At 42.5% G+C, this 17055-nt stretch overlaps 1 protein-coding gene across 3 annotated transcripts in view; it reads right to left on the bottom strand.

Moving 5' to 3' along the window:
* Positions 1-8448: 8448 nt before the first annotated feature.
* The window catches only part of LOC134480509 (uncharacterized), a 270027-nt gene continuing 261420 nt past the window's right edge, over positions 8449-17055 (bottom strand). For all 3 annotated transcript variants that reach the window (NM_001447298.1, NM_001447297.1, NM_001447299.1), the window contains 1 exon segment: positions 8449-9252. In NM_001447298.1, coding sequence (NP_001434227.1) covers positions 9247-9252 — 6 coding nt within the window. In that variant the 3' untranslated portion in view covers positions 8449-9246.

Genomic DNA, 17055 nt, shown 5'->3' on the forward strand with positions numbered 1-17055 from the left:
TGCACCAAGACCTTAAACCGGTACTGAAAAACACAGACTACAAGACTTAATTCACACAAACTCACACACAGCAGCCGCTTTCCAGCACTCACATTAACGTACCTCCAAGTGGCATTCGGGGTTCCGGGGGGGGGTGGGGGTCACGCTCAGATCCCGGACGAGCCCCCAAATGAAAGATCATACCCCAAAACGGGGAGCCCCGTCTCTCACTCCGATCGTGGGCTAGGGTGCCCCCAGGAATCACGAGTAGCCATTCTTGTTGTAACAGCAAGAGGTAGCTTTATTAAACGAGACCCCAAGTCTTAGCGGGATCCCGGGTCGACACGTATCTCACACAGGAGAGAGAGGAATCGACCCCGAGCCTCCAAACTCGGGGGTTTATATAGGGGAGGTTAGGGGCATTCGTGCGGTTACACATGATTGGTCAATTCAAATGGTTCACAGGTACTTTCGGCACGAAATTACATCAGCAAGGAGTATGTGCTCTCTAGCAGCTCGGCAGGCAGGTAGAGTAGCTCATCTCACTCAGGGGGGTGAAGGAAGGGGAGGGGGTGGCTATAGATGGTCAATGTCCTTGGGGCTGATAGCTGGTTTGGCAAGTCCTATCTCTGTCTCTCCCTCAGGCATATCCGGCCCTGAACATCCGGACTCTGACAATGAGTAACCTTTTTAAAACTCTAGTTCTACAATACATGTCCATGAAGCTTTCACCAAGAATCCCCATTCTGTGTTCTAAAATACTATATATATACACACACACAGTGAATCCTAATTTATGGTCAGCTATGGGGATTGATTCTCTGGGAACCTGACTTTGAGATAGAGATAGATGTATAAATGTGTTTGACAAGTGCTCTTGGTGACCATGGCTGTGACAAAGAGGAGAGAAGAGGATAGGGTGGAGAGCACTCTGGCTCTAATGCAGTCACAAGAGTATGTAGGCAGCCCTGTGTGGGGCTCAGGAGCTGGCCTGACACTGAAGTCTTAGCCTGCACTGGAACAAGCAGGAGGCCCCGCCTTAAAGTCCCCATTGGCTAAGGACGAGGTCCTGGTCAGAAACTAGTTACCACATTGTAACCACATAGCCATCCCTTCTCCAATATCATTCTTCCTGAATTTCCAAGTCCAATCATGAGGATATTTGGGGCTCCACTCTGATCTTTTACTCAGAGCAAACATAGAAATCAGGTGGATGGGCAGGGAGTGGAATGGCCTAAGGTTAGGCTAAACCTCAATTTTAATGGGTCCATAAGATCAGGAGGGAGTCCATTTGGCATTGTCATCTGTGGCTTCTGTGTCCTTATCCCGGGTATGCTGACTCTAAGATACGATGCCACCTCAACTCACATATGTCAGGGTGAAAATCATGTATGACTTTTCTGGGAAGAACTCTGCCTTTTCCTACCATCTGGAGTTATACAACATCACTATGCAAAGCTCAGAAGAGAGGGGTGGAGATTGTGGAGGCCTTAGAAGTTGAGGATCTTTTCTGATTAAGGCACATATTTTTTCCTGTATAATTTTTCCCTTGCTCTTTCCCTAATGATGGTTGACTTCATTCCTGGCCTGAAGTAAACTGGATTCTAAGGTTTGGATTAGGGAAGCCCCTCTTTTTGAGATGATAGGCCCAGCAAGGGATTCCACTGCATACAGGTTCCTATTCCCAAGGAAGTTGTTGCTGCAGAATCACAGCATGGGGGCAGCAGCACATGATGTCTCCCAGCTTTCTCTCCTGCACTTGCTGCAAGTGTAATAAGGGTGTTTGTTTGTTTGTTTGTTTTTTATTGGAAATTCCTACAAAGCTGGTCAGAATTAATACATGCCTTTAATACCAGCACCCACAAGGTATTTTTATTTTTGCTTTTGTTTTTGTTTTATTTCATTTCATTATTTCTGTAATTGTTGTTAGGATTCTTATTGTTTTCTTTGGTAATTCCCTCTAGCTATTCACTCTGTACCTAGAATGTGAAGCCCATGCTCTGCATGGTCCTATTATTCATGTTAAGAATTTTATTCTTACCACCAACACCACAGATGATCACATTATTTACTTTCAAATCAGGAAAACAGGCATAAAGAAGAGAGCTATGTTGTTTGGTCTCAGGTAACCAGCCAATCAGGAGTGTAGGATGGCTTCCCATTGTTTTGGGTTAGGTAAGCTTCTGTTATTGAGATGAAAGGCCTCTGTTGAAACCTCCAGTTGAGTAACAGAGAGCCTGAAAAGACTGAAAGAGTGGTTGCACCTTGAAGGTGAAGGCTGGCCCTTCAGTGCCTCTGCAGCCTGTGGCAGAGTAATTTTGGGAACACAAGAGCACTTGGCCAGAGATCATAGAGGACTGCATTTTGCTTGAGCCCTGAGACCTGGATGAGCAGAGACCTCCACAGTCCTGATAAAGGGAAGCAGAGCCACATAGATGTGAGGGAACAATGGATCTTTGAACTGCATGTTCTCCACCTCATTTATCTTTGCTGTGTACATAGTATATGTAAATGACAAGGGCATCCTACTTTATCACATCTAGTCACTCTATCTGTTAAAGCATGTGCAAATGTAAACACAGTAGAGTTAGTTCAGCAATACATTGTATCCCATTTTGTTAAAGAACTTTATTTTATTTCTATTTATATATTTTTTCTTTTTCACTTTACGTTCTGCTCACTGACTACTGATACCTAATTACTCTCCCACAATCCTTCCCCAATTCTCCTGGCACAGTCTTCTCTGAGTGTATGAGGGCCAACTGTCTCACTGCCTCCCTTCTTTTACCAAAGCCTTTTCTGGTTGCATTGGTGAGGATGCTGGTTTTGAGTGCCTTGGACTTGGCTTTCTTCATGCTCCAATTTGCTGGCTTTCATAGTTTGTGAAGAAATGTCTGTGAACTTGGTCCTTCATCCAGATGGTACACAAGAGGCAATGGTTTTGTTAATATTTTTGAGAGTATATTTCAATCAAACCTATCCTACTAATATCCTAACAATAACAAAGGTAATGGGAGGCTACACATCTATTACCTTAGTTTTCAGTTCTTCTCAGAGCAGTAGTGTAGAAGCCCACAAAGCTGGCAAAGTGAAGTGAGGTCACGCAGGGGTCCTAAGAGCACAGTCCTACTTTCTTAGAGTAACTCCTAGGGATTTACCATATCCATACACCCGTAGCTCCATATGCACTGGACCCCAGGGAAGTGCTCAACATTCATTGCTTTTGCCACGCAGTTTGCCACAAATGTTAGAAATCTGAAAAGTTCAGGAAAATTGAAGGTGTGAATAAGTCCCAGTGACTGGAGTAAGCTCAAACAGTCTGCGACAACAAAGAACTGATTGAGCATCCAAGAGACAAGACGCTCACCAGGACCATAGTTGTATCCCAGTAAGAAAATTTGAATAATAAGTCTTCAGGTGAAAAGATAAATTAGGAGGTCCTAGACCTAAAAGTTTTATCCTCTGCCCTCAGGGTTGCAGCCATTCTTTCAGACTTTCCTGGCCCTGGGTCACAGGATCAGAGTTCTCACCTGGAAGCAGGGTTATCTGGAAGGCGCATAATACATATCCACAGACTCCTCTTTGGGTACAAAGTGATAGGCAACTTCATGTCTTAAAGTCATTCTCTCTCTCTCTCTCTCTCTCTCTCTCTCTCTCTCTCTCTCTCTCTCTCTCAGCTTGAGGCTGCACACACACTGCATTCTTTTGTGCACTCCGATTTTTTTATTGCAGTTTTCTTTTCTCAAACTCCCACAATCATGCACACGTCTGTTCATTACCCTTTCATTCTCACACACACTCTTCATACACACCTCGTACATATCTCACACACACCACATGCACTCTCCTGTCATGCACACACACAATCTTCATACACACCTCACACATATCTCACACACACAGCACATGCACTCTCCTGTCACTCACACACAGTCTTCATGCACACCTCATACATATCTCACACACAGCACATGCACTCTCCTGTCACGCACACACACAATCTTCGTAAACACCTCATACATATCTCACACATACCACATGCACTCTCCTGTCATGCACACACACAATCTTCACACACACCTCACATATATCTCACACACAGCACATGCACTCTCCTGTCACGCACAAACACAGTCTTCACACACACCTCACATTCTCTCCTCACTCATTCTCACATGCTCTCCTCATGCTCTCTCCCTGGCTCTCACATTTGTTCTCAGACTCGCTCCCTCATTAGCTCCCTCATTCACTATCACATTCTCTCTCCACTCACTCTTCACATGCTCTTCTCATGCTCTCTCATTCACTCTCACATTTGTTCTTACATTTGCTCTGTCATTTACTCTCTCATTCACTCCCTCATGCTCTCTCTCATTTACTCTTCACATGTTCTGTAGCCTTTCTCTTGCCCCAGTCCTTTATTAATAATCCAAAAGCGGGTAGAAAAAAGAGATTTATAATCATTGCCAAATCAGATGCAAAGAATGACTACATCCCACCAAGACCTAAGAATTACAACTGTTCCCCAAAGTTTCAGGCTTCCCCTATACCCAGGCCTGTGGCCAATATAATAATAATTGTAAACTTATCATTATTTAAACTTTAATTCTTTACTTTTATACTTCAGAGTCCAAAGCTCTGAGGTCAGCAAATTGCATTTTCCTGTGACACTCTAATGATAAATGACATAGGCAAAACTGCCAGGCAGTGGCCAGAAAGAATCAAGGTAACCCTTAGCACACTAATTCCACTAGCGTTCTGTTCCTTGCACACAATGACTCTCATAAGGGTTCCAGTAGTTAGACTTAGTTTACTAGTATATTATTTTATATATTCTATACTTCCTTAACCAGTCTATAATATTATGTAAAACTTACTTCCTAACTTCAATAACTTTTTCCTTTCTTAGGGTCCCAATGTCGGCTCTAATTCATTTTCTCTTATTTTCTTCAAGCTGTCTTTGCAAGTAAAACCCTAATCTAGAACTACAATTCTGCAGTTATTACATTTTTTTCCAAGATGAGAATACACAGTATCCACCAGGGCCACTAGGGCTGTGCTGTGCTGTGCCCCTATGCATCAATTTCCAATTGTCTAAGAATCATAACATCAACGAACATCTAGTTTCACAGAATTCACCAGAGCAGAAGGAGAAAGAAGTAGGAAAGTCAGATATAATACAATAATTGTGCACACCAAGGCCAACTGATAGGCAGTCACACACAAATGAATCTATACAGCCGTTGTTCAGGGCTAAGGTTTGGAGAAATGGAAACAACCAGTTTTTACAAAAAGCTACTGCGGGCTACTGAGATGTCTCCATTGTATGTTGTCCCCAGCATTAGCCAGAACTCAGACAACAAAGGGAGGTCAAAAGGATACAGATTGGAAAGGAAGAAGTCAAAATATCACTGTTGCAGAGGATAGGGTAGTATACATGGGACACCCCAAAAGTTACAACAGAGAACTCCTAAGCCTGATAAACAACTTCAGCAAAGTGGTTGGGTATAGAATTAATTCAAACAAATCAGTAGCCTTCCTCTACACAAAAGATAAACAGGCTGAGAAAGAAATTAGGGAAATGAAACCTTTCATAACAGTCCCAAATCATATAAAAATACCTCAGTGTGAATTTTATCAAACAAGTGAAAGATCTGTGTGACAAGAACTTCATGATATGAAGAAAGAAATTGAAGAAGATCTCAGAAAATGGAAAGATCTCCCATGCTCGTGGGTTGGCAGTATGAAGATAGTAAAAATGGCCATTTTCCCAAAGTGACCTACAGTTGCAATGCAATCTCCATCAAAATTCGATTCCAATTCTTCATAGGGTTAGACAGAACAATTTGCAAATTCATTTGGAATAACAAGTAACGCAGGATAACTAAAACTATCCTCAACAATAAAAGGACATCCCTGGGAATCACCATCCCTGAACTCAACCAGTTTACAGAGCATTAGTGATAAAACTGTATGGTATTGGTACAGAGACAGGAAGATAGACCAGTGGAATAGAACTGCAGACCCAGAAATGAACCGGCACACCTATGGTCCCTTGATTTTTGACAAAGGAGACAAAAGCATCCAGTGGAAAAAGGATAGCATTTTTAGCAAAGGGTGCTGGTTCAAATGGAGGTCAACATATGAAGGAGTACAAATCAACCCCTTCTTATTGCCCTGTGTAAAGCTTAAGTCCAGGTGGATCAAGGACCTCTACATCAAACCAGATCACTCAAACTAATAGAAGCAAAAGCGGGGAAGAATCTTGAACACATGGACACTGGAAAAAATTTCCTGAACAAAACACGAATGGCTTATGCTCTAAGATCAAGAATAGACAAATGGGACCTCATAAAGCTACAAAGCTTCTGTAAGGCAAAGGACACTGTGGTTAGGACAAAACAGCAGCCAACAGATTGGGAATAGACCTTTACTAATCCTACAACTGATATAGGGCTAATATCCAAAATATACAAGAACTCATGAAGTTGGACTGCAGGCAGACTAATAACCCTATTAAAAATTGCAGTTCAGAGCTAAACAAAGAATTCATAGCTGAGGAATATGGAGTGACTGAGAAGGACCAAAAGAAATGTTCAACATCTTTAGTTATAAGGGAAATGTAAATCAAAACAACCCTGAGATTCCACCTCACACCAGTCTGAATGCCTAAGATAAAACACTCATGCCACAGAAGATACTTGCAGGGATGTGAGAAATAGGAACACTCCTCCATTGTCGGTGAGATTGCAGACTGCTACAACCATTCTGGATATCAGTCTGGAGGTTCCTCAGAAAATTAGACATTGCACTAGCTGAGGACCCAGCTATACCTCTCTTGCACATATACCCAAAAGATGCTCCAACATACAACAGGGCACATGCTCCACCATGTTCATAGCAGCCTTATTTATAATAGTCAGAAAATGAAAAGATCCCAGATGCCCTTCAACAGAGGAATGGAAACAGAAAGTGTGGTACATCTACACAATGGAGTACTACAGAGATATCAAAAACAATGACTTCATGAAATTCATAGGCAAAGAGAATGAACTAAATCATATCATCCTGAGTGAGTTAACCCAATGACAGAAACACACACATGGTATGCACTCACTGATAAGTGGATATTAGCCCAAATGCTCAAATTCTCCAAGATTCACAGACCAAATGAAATTCAGGAAGGATGACCAAAATGCTGATTCTTCACTCCTTCCTTTAAAGGAGAAGAAGAATCCCTATTGACGTGATAGGGATGCAAAGTTTAAAACAGAGCCTAGAGGAATGTCCATTCAAGAGTCTACCCCACATGTGGCCTATACATATACAGCCTTCAAACTAGATAAGGTGGATGAAGCTAAGAAGTGCAGGCTGATAGGAACTGGATATAGATGTCTCCTGAGAGGCACAGCCAGATCATGTCAAATACAGTGGCGAATGCTAGCAGCAAACCATTGAACTGAGAACTGGACCTCAGTTGGAGGAATTACAGAAAGATTGAAAGAGCTGAAGGGACTTGCAACCCCATAAGAACAACCATGCCTGCCAAGCAGAGTTCCCAGAGACTAAACCACTACCCAATCACTATACAGGGAATATGCCATGGACTCATCTGCATGTGTATCAGAGGATGGTCTTCTTGGGCACAAATGGAATGAACAGCCCTTGGTCCTGCCTAGGCTGGGAAAGTGGATGGCTGGTGAAGGTAATACTTTTATAGCAGAGGTGGAGGGCGATGGTATTCAGACTTATTTCTGGAAAACAAGGAAGGAATAACATTTGAATTCAAAATGAAAAATACCCAATTAAAATTCAACAACAACAAAATGGTATTTTGAGCTTCGAATCAAAAAAAGCCACAGTCAGGAAACAGAGAATTGTATGCCTATGGTTTTCTTCAAATATGCTCAGGGCCCAGGTAGGTTCTGGGTCCAGGCTGGACCAAGCAGGTTCCTGCCACTGACTGCTCTTCTATTCCTGTTTCCAGAGGCACCATGCAGATTAATATTGGGCCAGAGATGTGGGCAGAGCTGGTCAGAAGTGGCTTTGTTTCCTGTGGTCTCAGGATTATCTGCATTCCTGGGTGTTCATCATTTTCTGCCCCGGGATTTGGGTGCAGGATTCCCAATGGCTTTAAACTCCCTTATACCATGTTTATATGTCCTGGGAGGTGTTACAGAAAAATTAATGTTTATCCTATTAATTTGGTCAAAACTCTCATCGACAGAGTATAATTTACAGGTAACTATATATTTGACAGCAAGCATACACAGTGGGTAATGTATGCATGATGAAGTTGAAATTCAGAGTTGGAAACACAGTGCACAGTGACTGTATAAATGCCTGTGAATCTCAGTCTGACTGGGAAGTGATTTGATGCCCAGTCCCCATGAGAATTCAGAGATCCATCCCTCCCTGATAGCTGTGGGACTTCAGATGTTGACACTAATGATCAATAAAGAAGGTTCCTAAGAGTGAAGAGTTTAAGATTACTCCTTTATTGACCAGAATACATCCAATTTACTTGATAGTAACCAGATGCAGGTAGTAAATATATACAGTCTATATCCTTATCAAAATAGAAAAGCAAATGAACAAAACAACAACAACAGATAAATAATAAATCTTCAAATGAATAGAAGGAAAACCAAATAACCAAAACAATTAAAAATTAACCAAACTTTAAATAGAAGAATTGCGCTAAGCATTCTTTTGCTGCTCCTTTTGCAGAATAGACTTATAGCCTGTGGCTTGCCTTGGAGACATAGTAGACAAGCAGTTAGTGATGGTAACAATCTTTTCGAGAGGAGTGGAAGTAGGTCTGTTTTGTTGGAGTGGGGGTATTAAGGAAAAAGCCTACCAATACTGAGTATAAATGATATTACAGACTTTGTCACAAAGTCTTTCCAATGTTGTGAACTGATCTCCATGAAACTCTTCTGGATGACCCATCAGGACAAGTACAAATTTACACATGCACAGTCTTTCTGGATGACCAGCAGCTCTTGATTGATGTGCATCAGCACTTCTCTGAGTCCCTCAAAAAGTGCACATTAGTTGGAGAGGCTGAGGTGAAAGTACGGCCTATTCAATCCAAAGAAGTTAAACTAAAGGAGGAAAATGCAGTCCACAATTGCTATGGATACTACAGATGAGACACAATAGTGGTGTATTTGCTGTGCACACTTAGTTCTCCTCCTGTAGCTCTTCTCTCCAAGGGAGATCTTATCCTGGTCTGTGTCATGTTCGAGTTTCTGCTGGAGAATTTCAGACCTAGCAGAGCAAGGGAATAAAGATTTATTGAGTGGTTGTCAATTCAGCTCTCCCTCTTACATCAGCTCTATTCAGTTGGACAATCCAGCATGACTTGTCAGCTGAGGTCAGTCCCTGCATCCCCAAGTGACATAGAGTACCTGCGCTTGGATTTATATCTCAGCTTTTAACACTGCTGGAATTTGAACTGTGGACTATGCACTGTGCTGGGATTAAGAGAAAAATGAGCATTTTTTCCCACTGGTCCAGGTATATGACATTGAATAATAACATTGTAGCTATGTCTGAACCTGAGTTCAAGAGATGTATGAGCAACCTAGAATACCATGTGGATTCCTTCTGGAGAACATGCCCAGAATTGAGGTGAAATTTCTGATTATGTTAGCACTGAAGGAACCCGTCTAGTTTCCATTTGTAACCACTGAGTCTGCAAATACACAGAGAAGCCATCTCACTTCAAATTCATGCTCACTGCATAGATCCTGTAATCACTGAGAATGTGCTCCATGTAAATCTTCCCAGCGTACACATGGACATTAAAGGTGATTATGATGTAGAAACAGAACAGCACCCCTGTAAGTCTATGGCTAGTGTAAGGCAATTTGTGAGAGGACAGAAGAGAAAATGTCCTCAGATCTTTCCGGAGAGATCACAGGAAGAAAGGAGTAGAACATAGCAAGAAATCCAGAGGATCATATATATTGTTTCATGGGCAAAATTCACATGAACTGTACCAGAACTTTACTCTGAGTAGCTCTTTAACTGCCTGAGGCTGAAATCCATGTAGGTGGTCATTCACCCAAAACGGGTACTTATATAGGGAAAGGATATTCAAATGGCTTCTTCCAGCCTGTGTTCCTACCTGAACATTAATGCTTAATGTAAAGATTCCCCAGGATTCGCTGGAGGCATAAAAACAAATGTTGAGTGGGATATGTACATAGTGGCCAGACCTATAGACAGCTCAGTCAGTGATGTGCTGTCCTCCCATAAACCGTCATAGACTCAGGGTTCTTTCCCCATTAACAATCTGGCTTAGCAAGTCCCAAAGGCTGTGTAGAGCTGTCTTGTTGCTCAGCAAAGGATCATATATTGGTGGTGGACTAGACTCTTGTTCTTGTTCACTCTTTCAGACTTTCCCCAAAGTGTGCAACTTCTTCTAATCGGAGCTGTCTTTACCATAGCCTGAGTGACTTCATGCCCAAAGCTAGAATCATAGGAAATCTCCATAACCAGGATCCAAATCAACAAATTTTCTCCCCGTAATGTGATTGTTCCACAGATAATTTGAATAAGTAAGTAAACGCTTGCATGGATTATCTCACACTGAATCAGAATCTATGGAAGGGCTCCATCGTATGGTACACTTTTACTCCTTGGCTGATGGACGTCTGGATAGATTCTCCTTCAAGGTTACTCTGGGACCACTACAACATTGATGCTCCCTAGTTGCAATGGCAATACCTACTCCTTGTTGTGGAATCACTGGGTTAACTAAAACTTCTGTTCCACTTTCTGAACATGGCTTCTCATAGGGCTACCTGTTCTTACACTGTCAGACCCATTTGAAGCTCATCATTTCTCCTAACCCATTGAGGCTGAAATTAACTGAGAGAAAATGATGTTGATCGACAGCACTTGCAGAATGCTACACAGATAACATAGAGGAGCGCTTTGTATAATCTGTGCACCTAAAGGGCCTCCTGAAACTACCCTGTTCTTGCACCACAGCATAGCTATGGGACTTTTTCTGGATGACGATACAATTCCAAGCAACTCAAATTCTCAATGAATAAAATCCAAGCCAAACTCCCAGGGGAAGTTGTAGTGTGCCAAGGTAGCTCGAAAGAAATGGTAGCAGGCAATGTGGAAAGCAACCTTGGAGAAGACACAGTGAGTGACACAACCTTCCAGTGGGCTTTCACAATTCACAAAGAAAAGAGAAGCAGAATAAACTCATGGATTTTTCTAGAGAAGCCTTGCCCTTACCTCCCAGTACTCCATTCCTTTGATGTGCTCCAAAGGATTTCAATGCAGATCAGTAGTTTTGCCCCTAATCACTTGAAAATCTAACTTTACAGGTGTTTTTGTGTCCTCTTTTTGGGGGTTGCATTTCTAAAGGATTTTATTGTCCTGCTTCTACACCATAACAAAAAGGGACCTGCAAGCTCTAGGCCTGTACCATTTGTTACCCCTGTGAAACACGACTCACTTGAACATATTTCCACTCCTCCCCCAGACTTCACAAGATAATTCTGTTCTGAAATTTTTGGAAACAGAATAAATTAGTAATTTAAGTGTCCTTTTGCTGTACAGAGCTAGATGGAGATGCCAAATGACTGGGCAGCTCTATTTCATGTTTCATGGATGTAAAGTGAATGCTTAGAGTACTTTTCTCATGAAACTTGGAAATAGAGGGAAACACACCTTCACTACTGCAAACACACACACACACACACACACACACATACCCACACACACCACACACACACACACACAAACACACACACAAACACAGACACACAGATACACACTTGCATGCACAAATGAAAACTTTGCTCTTATGCAGCACATTTCCTGTTGAGTGAGGAATTAGTGGGAACAATGCTGTGTACAAGTCTCTTAGACACAAGTAAGATGTGCTGCCCTGGCCTGTACTCATTTCCACTTCAGGAAACCTTTCTATGCAGATACTTGCTGGTCCGACAAGTAAGTTACATGTTCTGCACAGATAGCCTAAACAACACAACATCAAATCCCCAAGAGAGATTTCTAGGAAAAGACTCCATCAAGCTCTATGCTGACTCATCATAGGCCCCTCACTAAAACTACTCTGTTTCCTTCATAGAAGACTTTGGAAGCACCAGAGGAGACAGTGACTCATGGTCAGTTCCCAGGAACATTTGATCACATTAGAGTTCCTGTGGTATTAAAACAACCTCAATGTCAGTCAGAAAAAGGCTAAATAAATAACATACAGTGAATTTTCTGAAATGCAGCACTGTGTACAATATTGAGAGGGAATCTATCCTGAAAGAATGCAGTGCCCATGATATAGTCAGCAAAGCAATGTCAGCAGAGGGTTGCACTCTAGGATTCCATGCAATATCATGGTGAAGCCAATAAGACAATCCAGAATCTTCCCGGGGGATAACTCTGTTCAGGTAAAGTGAAGAAATCTAATCCTTATTTTTAAAATAGCTGAATGGTTTAAGAATGTGTTGAGACAAATAAGAGAGGGGGCTCATCTTGGAACTGGACGAATGATGCAAAGACTGCTGGCCAGCACAAAACAGGAAGCTTCATGTTTGTTGAGAGACCTAGGCTTAAAGGACTAAGTTAGATAATGACTGGACAAAACTGCATGTCATGAACTGGCCTCCCCGCATGCTCCCTAAGATGCAGGTCAGCACAGCAATGCAACTTTCTTGGTGAGAATTGGGGGTACATATGGATAACTTTGTTCTTGAAGTCTCAAGTCTCTCATACCAACCCTCAGCCTTTGAGAAACCTTTTCCACATCCTTGCTCTTCTAAACAGCTTCAGGTTCTAAGGCCCAGTTATGAACTCTCCAGGAGCACTCAAATAAGACAGGACTGACATGCTGATACACAGGCTCTGTAGTTACCCAAGATCTATGAAGCATGAAGTCACCATCTTCATATACAGGGACATGAGGGGAGGAAGAACAAAAGCCACCACAAATGACAATGAGAACCATTTCTTTGGCATTTCCACCAGGCTCTCCTCCTTGAAAACTACTTACTTCCTGAGTCTCACACGATCCCTGTAAAGAAAATGGGCTCTGGGCTTTTGCTTCATCCCTCAAAGCCCTGCTCTAGTCTAAAGAGGGGCTCCCACATAGCACCCTCCATCCATAATGGCATGTAGTGCTCTGCTGTGTGATCAACCTATCTCCCTTAATGAAGTGCAGATTCTCGAAGAGCAGGAGCATTTGCTTTCCAAACATGCAGTTTCTTGAAAAGGGGCTATCTCCACAGAAAGCCTTGTAAACCATCACATGAATGAACACTTGGATGAGACCTAGGTCAGGACATGGATCAGTCAATAGACAGTTACATTGGTTTGTCTATGTTTATGGTAAGACCTGAGGACAACCTGACCCTGAGGCCTAACCCTACCTGCTGTTGCGTGGCACTGGGGTCACAGATGTTCATTCCGGCCTCTTCACAGAGCCTTTTTGTCTCCACAGAGAATGCTGGCAGTTCAGTCTGCTCCACCAGCAGTTCTCTCTTCTCATTCAGCAAAATCTGTATATTGTTCTTCAATTGAGCTTGTTCACGCAGGAGCTGGGAGTGCCTGATGCTGAACCACAAACAAAAAATGGTAAATCCCAGCCAGCTTCTATTTGCCTGTCACTCCTGCAAGTCCAATCATCCCTTCAAGGGTCCTCATCCTCAGAAATCCCCAGAATAGAGCCACACTATGCAAGTTAGCACCAATTAGAGGAGGTCAAATCCAGAATCGACATTCCACATGAAGCAAAGTACTTCTGAAAATCCTGGCACTAAGACGGTTTATATAAATCAAGGAAGAAGAGATGGTCCATAAGGGAGCTCGTATGTCCATGGTATGGTGAAACCATCTTCACGTTGTGGGGAAAGCCTCTCTGAGGGGTAGTTGAAGACCCAATAGATATAGACTCTTTCCATGTGTTTCTCATGGATCACAGATCTTTAAATCTCCTGTCAGAGTCCTAGAGATTCAGAGTTGATTGATATTCCCATCATGGTGCAAACCTTTTCAATCTAGAGGAACTTTAACGGGGAAAATAACAATTGGAGGGTCTTCTACACCCTTCACATGTATGACAACTGAGTCCAAGAGCTACAAATCTAAGACCCTTGCCAGGAGGCAGCCTTCTTGTTAAGAGTCAAACACCATGGAACCAGAGCCCTGACTTTTGTTAAAGTCATACAGGACAGAAGCATTCCCTGCCTAGTGCTGGGTTCTCATCTCTGTCAGCGACTCACCGGTAGGAACTGTTCACTTGTATGAGCTCCTTGTACCTCTCCATGGCATCACTTATTGAGTTGGTCATCATTTGCATAGCCATCATTCTCATCTCATGTTCAGATTGAAGGACTGGCAATTCGACATGCAGCCTGGGTTAGGTAATGGCCAAAGGAACAAATAATGTTTTGAACTCACGATTTCAGAATTAGGTGAAATGTAAATAAAAATGTATAATAAAAAATTTCAAATTCAAGGAATGGTGGAAGGGAAGAAAATGGCAAACTCAAAAACCAGACCAAAACCCAACAGTGAGACTCAATCCACAGAAAATATTTCTATGTAAATAAGCAAACATTTGTTTTGAAATAAGGACTCCTTGGAATCCTGAGAGATATGGTTCTGCAAAGACTCACTATATAGGAGGGGGCAGAGCCGGAGAGCTCCCTGTTTGGGAATAACAACTGTCAAGACCACAGTGACCATTTCTAGGTCACAATAAACAATCCCTGGATAGTTAAAAAAATAAAAAACCTAAAGATCAAAGCAGGTGAAACAAATTAGGTAAAATCAGACTGTTCTCTCTATTACTTAAACTCAGTATGTTCCACATACTTGCTCCTTCAAAGTATTTGTACTGGTTAAGTTTATTATCCTGGGCACAGGACAACAGAGTCACAGTACCAGTTGGAGGGACCTGACCATCAAGAGCTGGCCAGGTAAGCATGATGGAATTCACTAGTTCAGGAAGAAGATTCCTCCAGTCTGTGCCACAGCTTTGGGCCCAAGACAAAGCTGTGATGACATTTCTCTTGTTTTGAAAGCTGGTATACTCAATCCTTGGTTTCTATCGTTACATGAATTCCCAGAGGGCATAACTATGTTTGACAGGGAAGAGGATTTATAGCACCCCCTCCCCTCAGGAGAGTCCTGTGTGCCACCAAGGTATACAGAAGGAGCAAAGTGCTGTGTTGATCAGTGTGGGCCTCCATGTACTAATCACTATCATGACCTGCAAACTGTTGATCAAACAAATCCTCATACCCATTCAAAGGTCCCAGACGTCCTGATCCAGAGTAAACCACCAACAAGTACTGCCACATATATACACACCAACCCATATCCAAACACGTTTAGAATTCCAACTACATCCATGGAGGTGCCATAGAATCAGTGTATAATGAACAAATTCAGAGGAAAGAGTGATGACGTGCAGGCATTTCATTCACACACACAGTTGCAGCAAGTGTGACAAGGTCATTCTAGCGGTTGACAGAACCAATGCTAATCCAAGAGGCTCAGGGTCAAGTACAAAAGAGGTTGACCCTAAACACACAGCACCTAGCTCATCTCACAAGCAAATGCCTGCCAAATCTCCTTCAAATCCAGGATGAGAGGTGAAACTCTCTCGTGCTATGAGTAAATCTTGAGGTAGCAGAGAGAGAGCGCAAGACAGTGAACAGGTTACTGGGCATAATGACTACCTGTGGTCCCACTCATCATAGATATAAAGATCCAGGATTTGATAAAGTTCATCCCTCTCGAATTGACACTTCTGGATTTCAAATTTGAGTTCCTCCAGTTCCTTTAGACACTCCTCTTGCTGACTGATGACATTTTGGGATGATGCCTTCCTACCAAAACCTGTAGACAGATAAACCCAAGTGAATTTGCATATTTGAACCAATGGGCAGAATAGATCATTCTGAATCCGAAAAGGAGGTTGAGGAAGGGGAAATGGTAGAGACTGGGTGAATCCCTGAAAGAGCAGAAAAGCTTTCTTAAAGGTTGATTCTTAAGCTATGTCCCTGTTCCCAACCTCTAATGCCATACACGTGCCACACTCACTATTACACAACCCGTGGCACTGAAAGTTATAATATGACTGAGACATAAACATCTGCGACATTGTTATATCAGATGTGGTGCAGATAATCCTGGAGTTCATAATGACTTCATAATGTTTAGCACCATCAAGCTCTAACCAAGTGTGGTCCAGCCCAAAGTGTCTGAGAACTCAATTCATGACTAGGGGTGCATCCTTCCTTGTTCTCGCCATCAAGACTTATGTAACGTACAGTAATCTAGAGGATGAAGTACTTCAACTCCCAAACATGGATGGTTACATTGTTAATCTCACAGTGCCTCCTCCTGCCAATCATTGACACTCATAGTTAAAAAGCTTCAAGAAAAGACACTGAAGTCTTACAACTTTATGGCTTTCTCTCAAATTAAAGATCAGGAACTCCTGACTCTTGGTTTGCCTTTGAAAAATCCCAAGGCTCCTGCTTGTAAGGCCTAGTCTTAGAAGGCACATCTCAAACCTACCTCCTTGAGGATGTTCCCCAACTCTGCCCAAGACTCACCAAGCCTTCCCAAGAATGATTTCCTCCTTCCTGTTTCACTAGAGAGGGGGTCAGCTTCCCTCTGACCTGGTGCGGTCTCTCCTTGATCAACACTTTCCTTCCGAAATAGCCTGAGCAGCTGGCGAAACATGCCTGCTTGTGAACCCAAAGGGAACTGAAGGAATATCCCAAAGGCAGTTGGTGTCACCACAACACTGGTGACATCACAGAAGATTCTAGGGATCTCTTAGATACAATAGAGTGTCCAGTGAACGGCTTACTGGTGATGTCACTGGAAAATTCTATGGCCTACCTACTAACCAGCTCTCCCCACACTGATGAATTTCTGTGGGGACCCTTTCCTCCAGTCTCCCATGTGTCACTGGGAATACCATTTGGCAACCTCTATTTCAAAGCTAGATATGTCTCTCTGCTTCATTAGAAGTCAACAATGCTTTTGCTGCGGAGGGTTTCTTACAACCCT

The sequence above is a fragment of the Rattus norvegicus genome, chromosome 9 (assembly GCF_021556685.1).
Source record: "Rattus norvegicus strain SHRSP/BbbUtx chromosome 9, alternate assembly SHRSP_T2T, whole genome shotgun sequence".
Taxonomy (NCBI): Eukaryota; Metazoa; Chordata; class Mammalia; order Rodentia; family Muridae; genus Rattus; species Rattus norvegicus.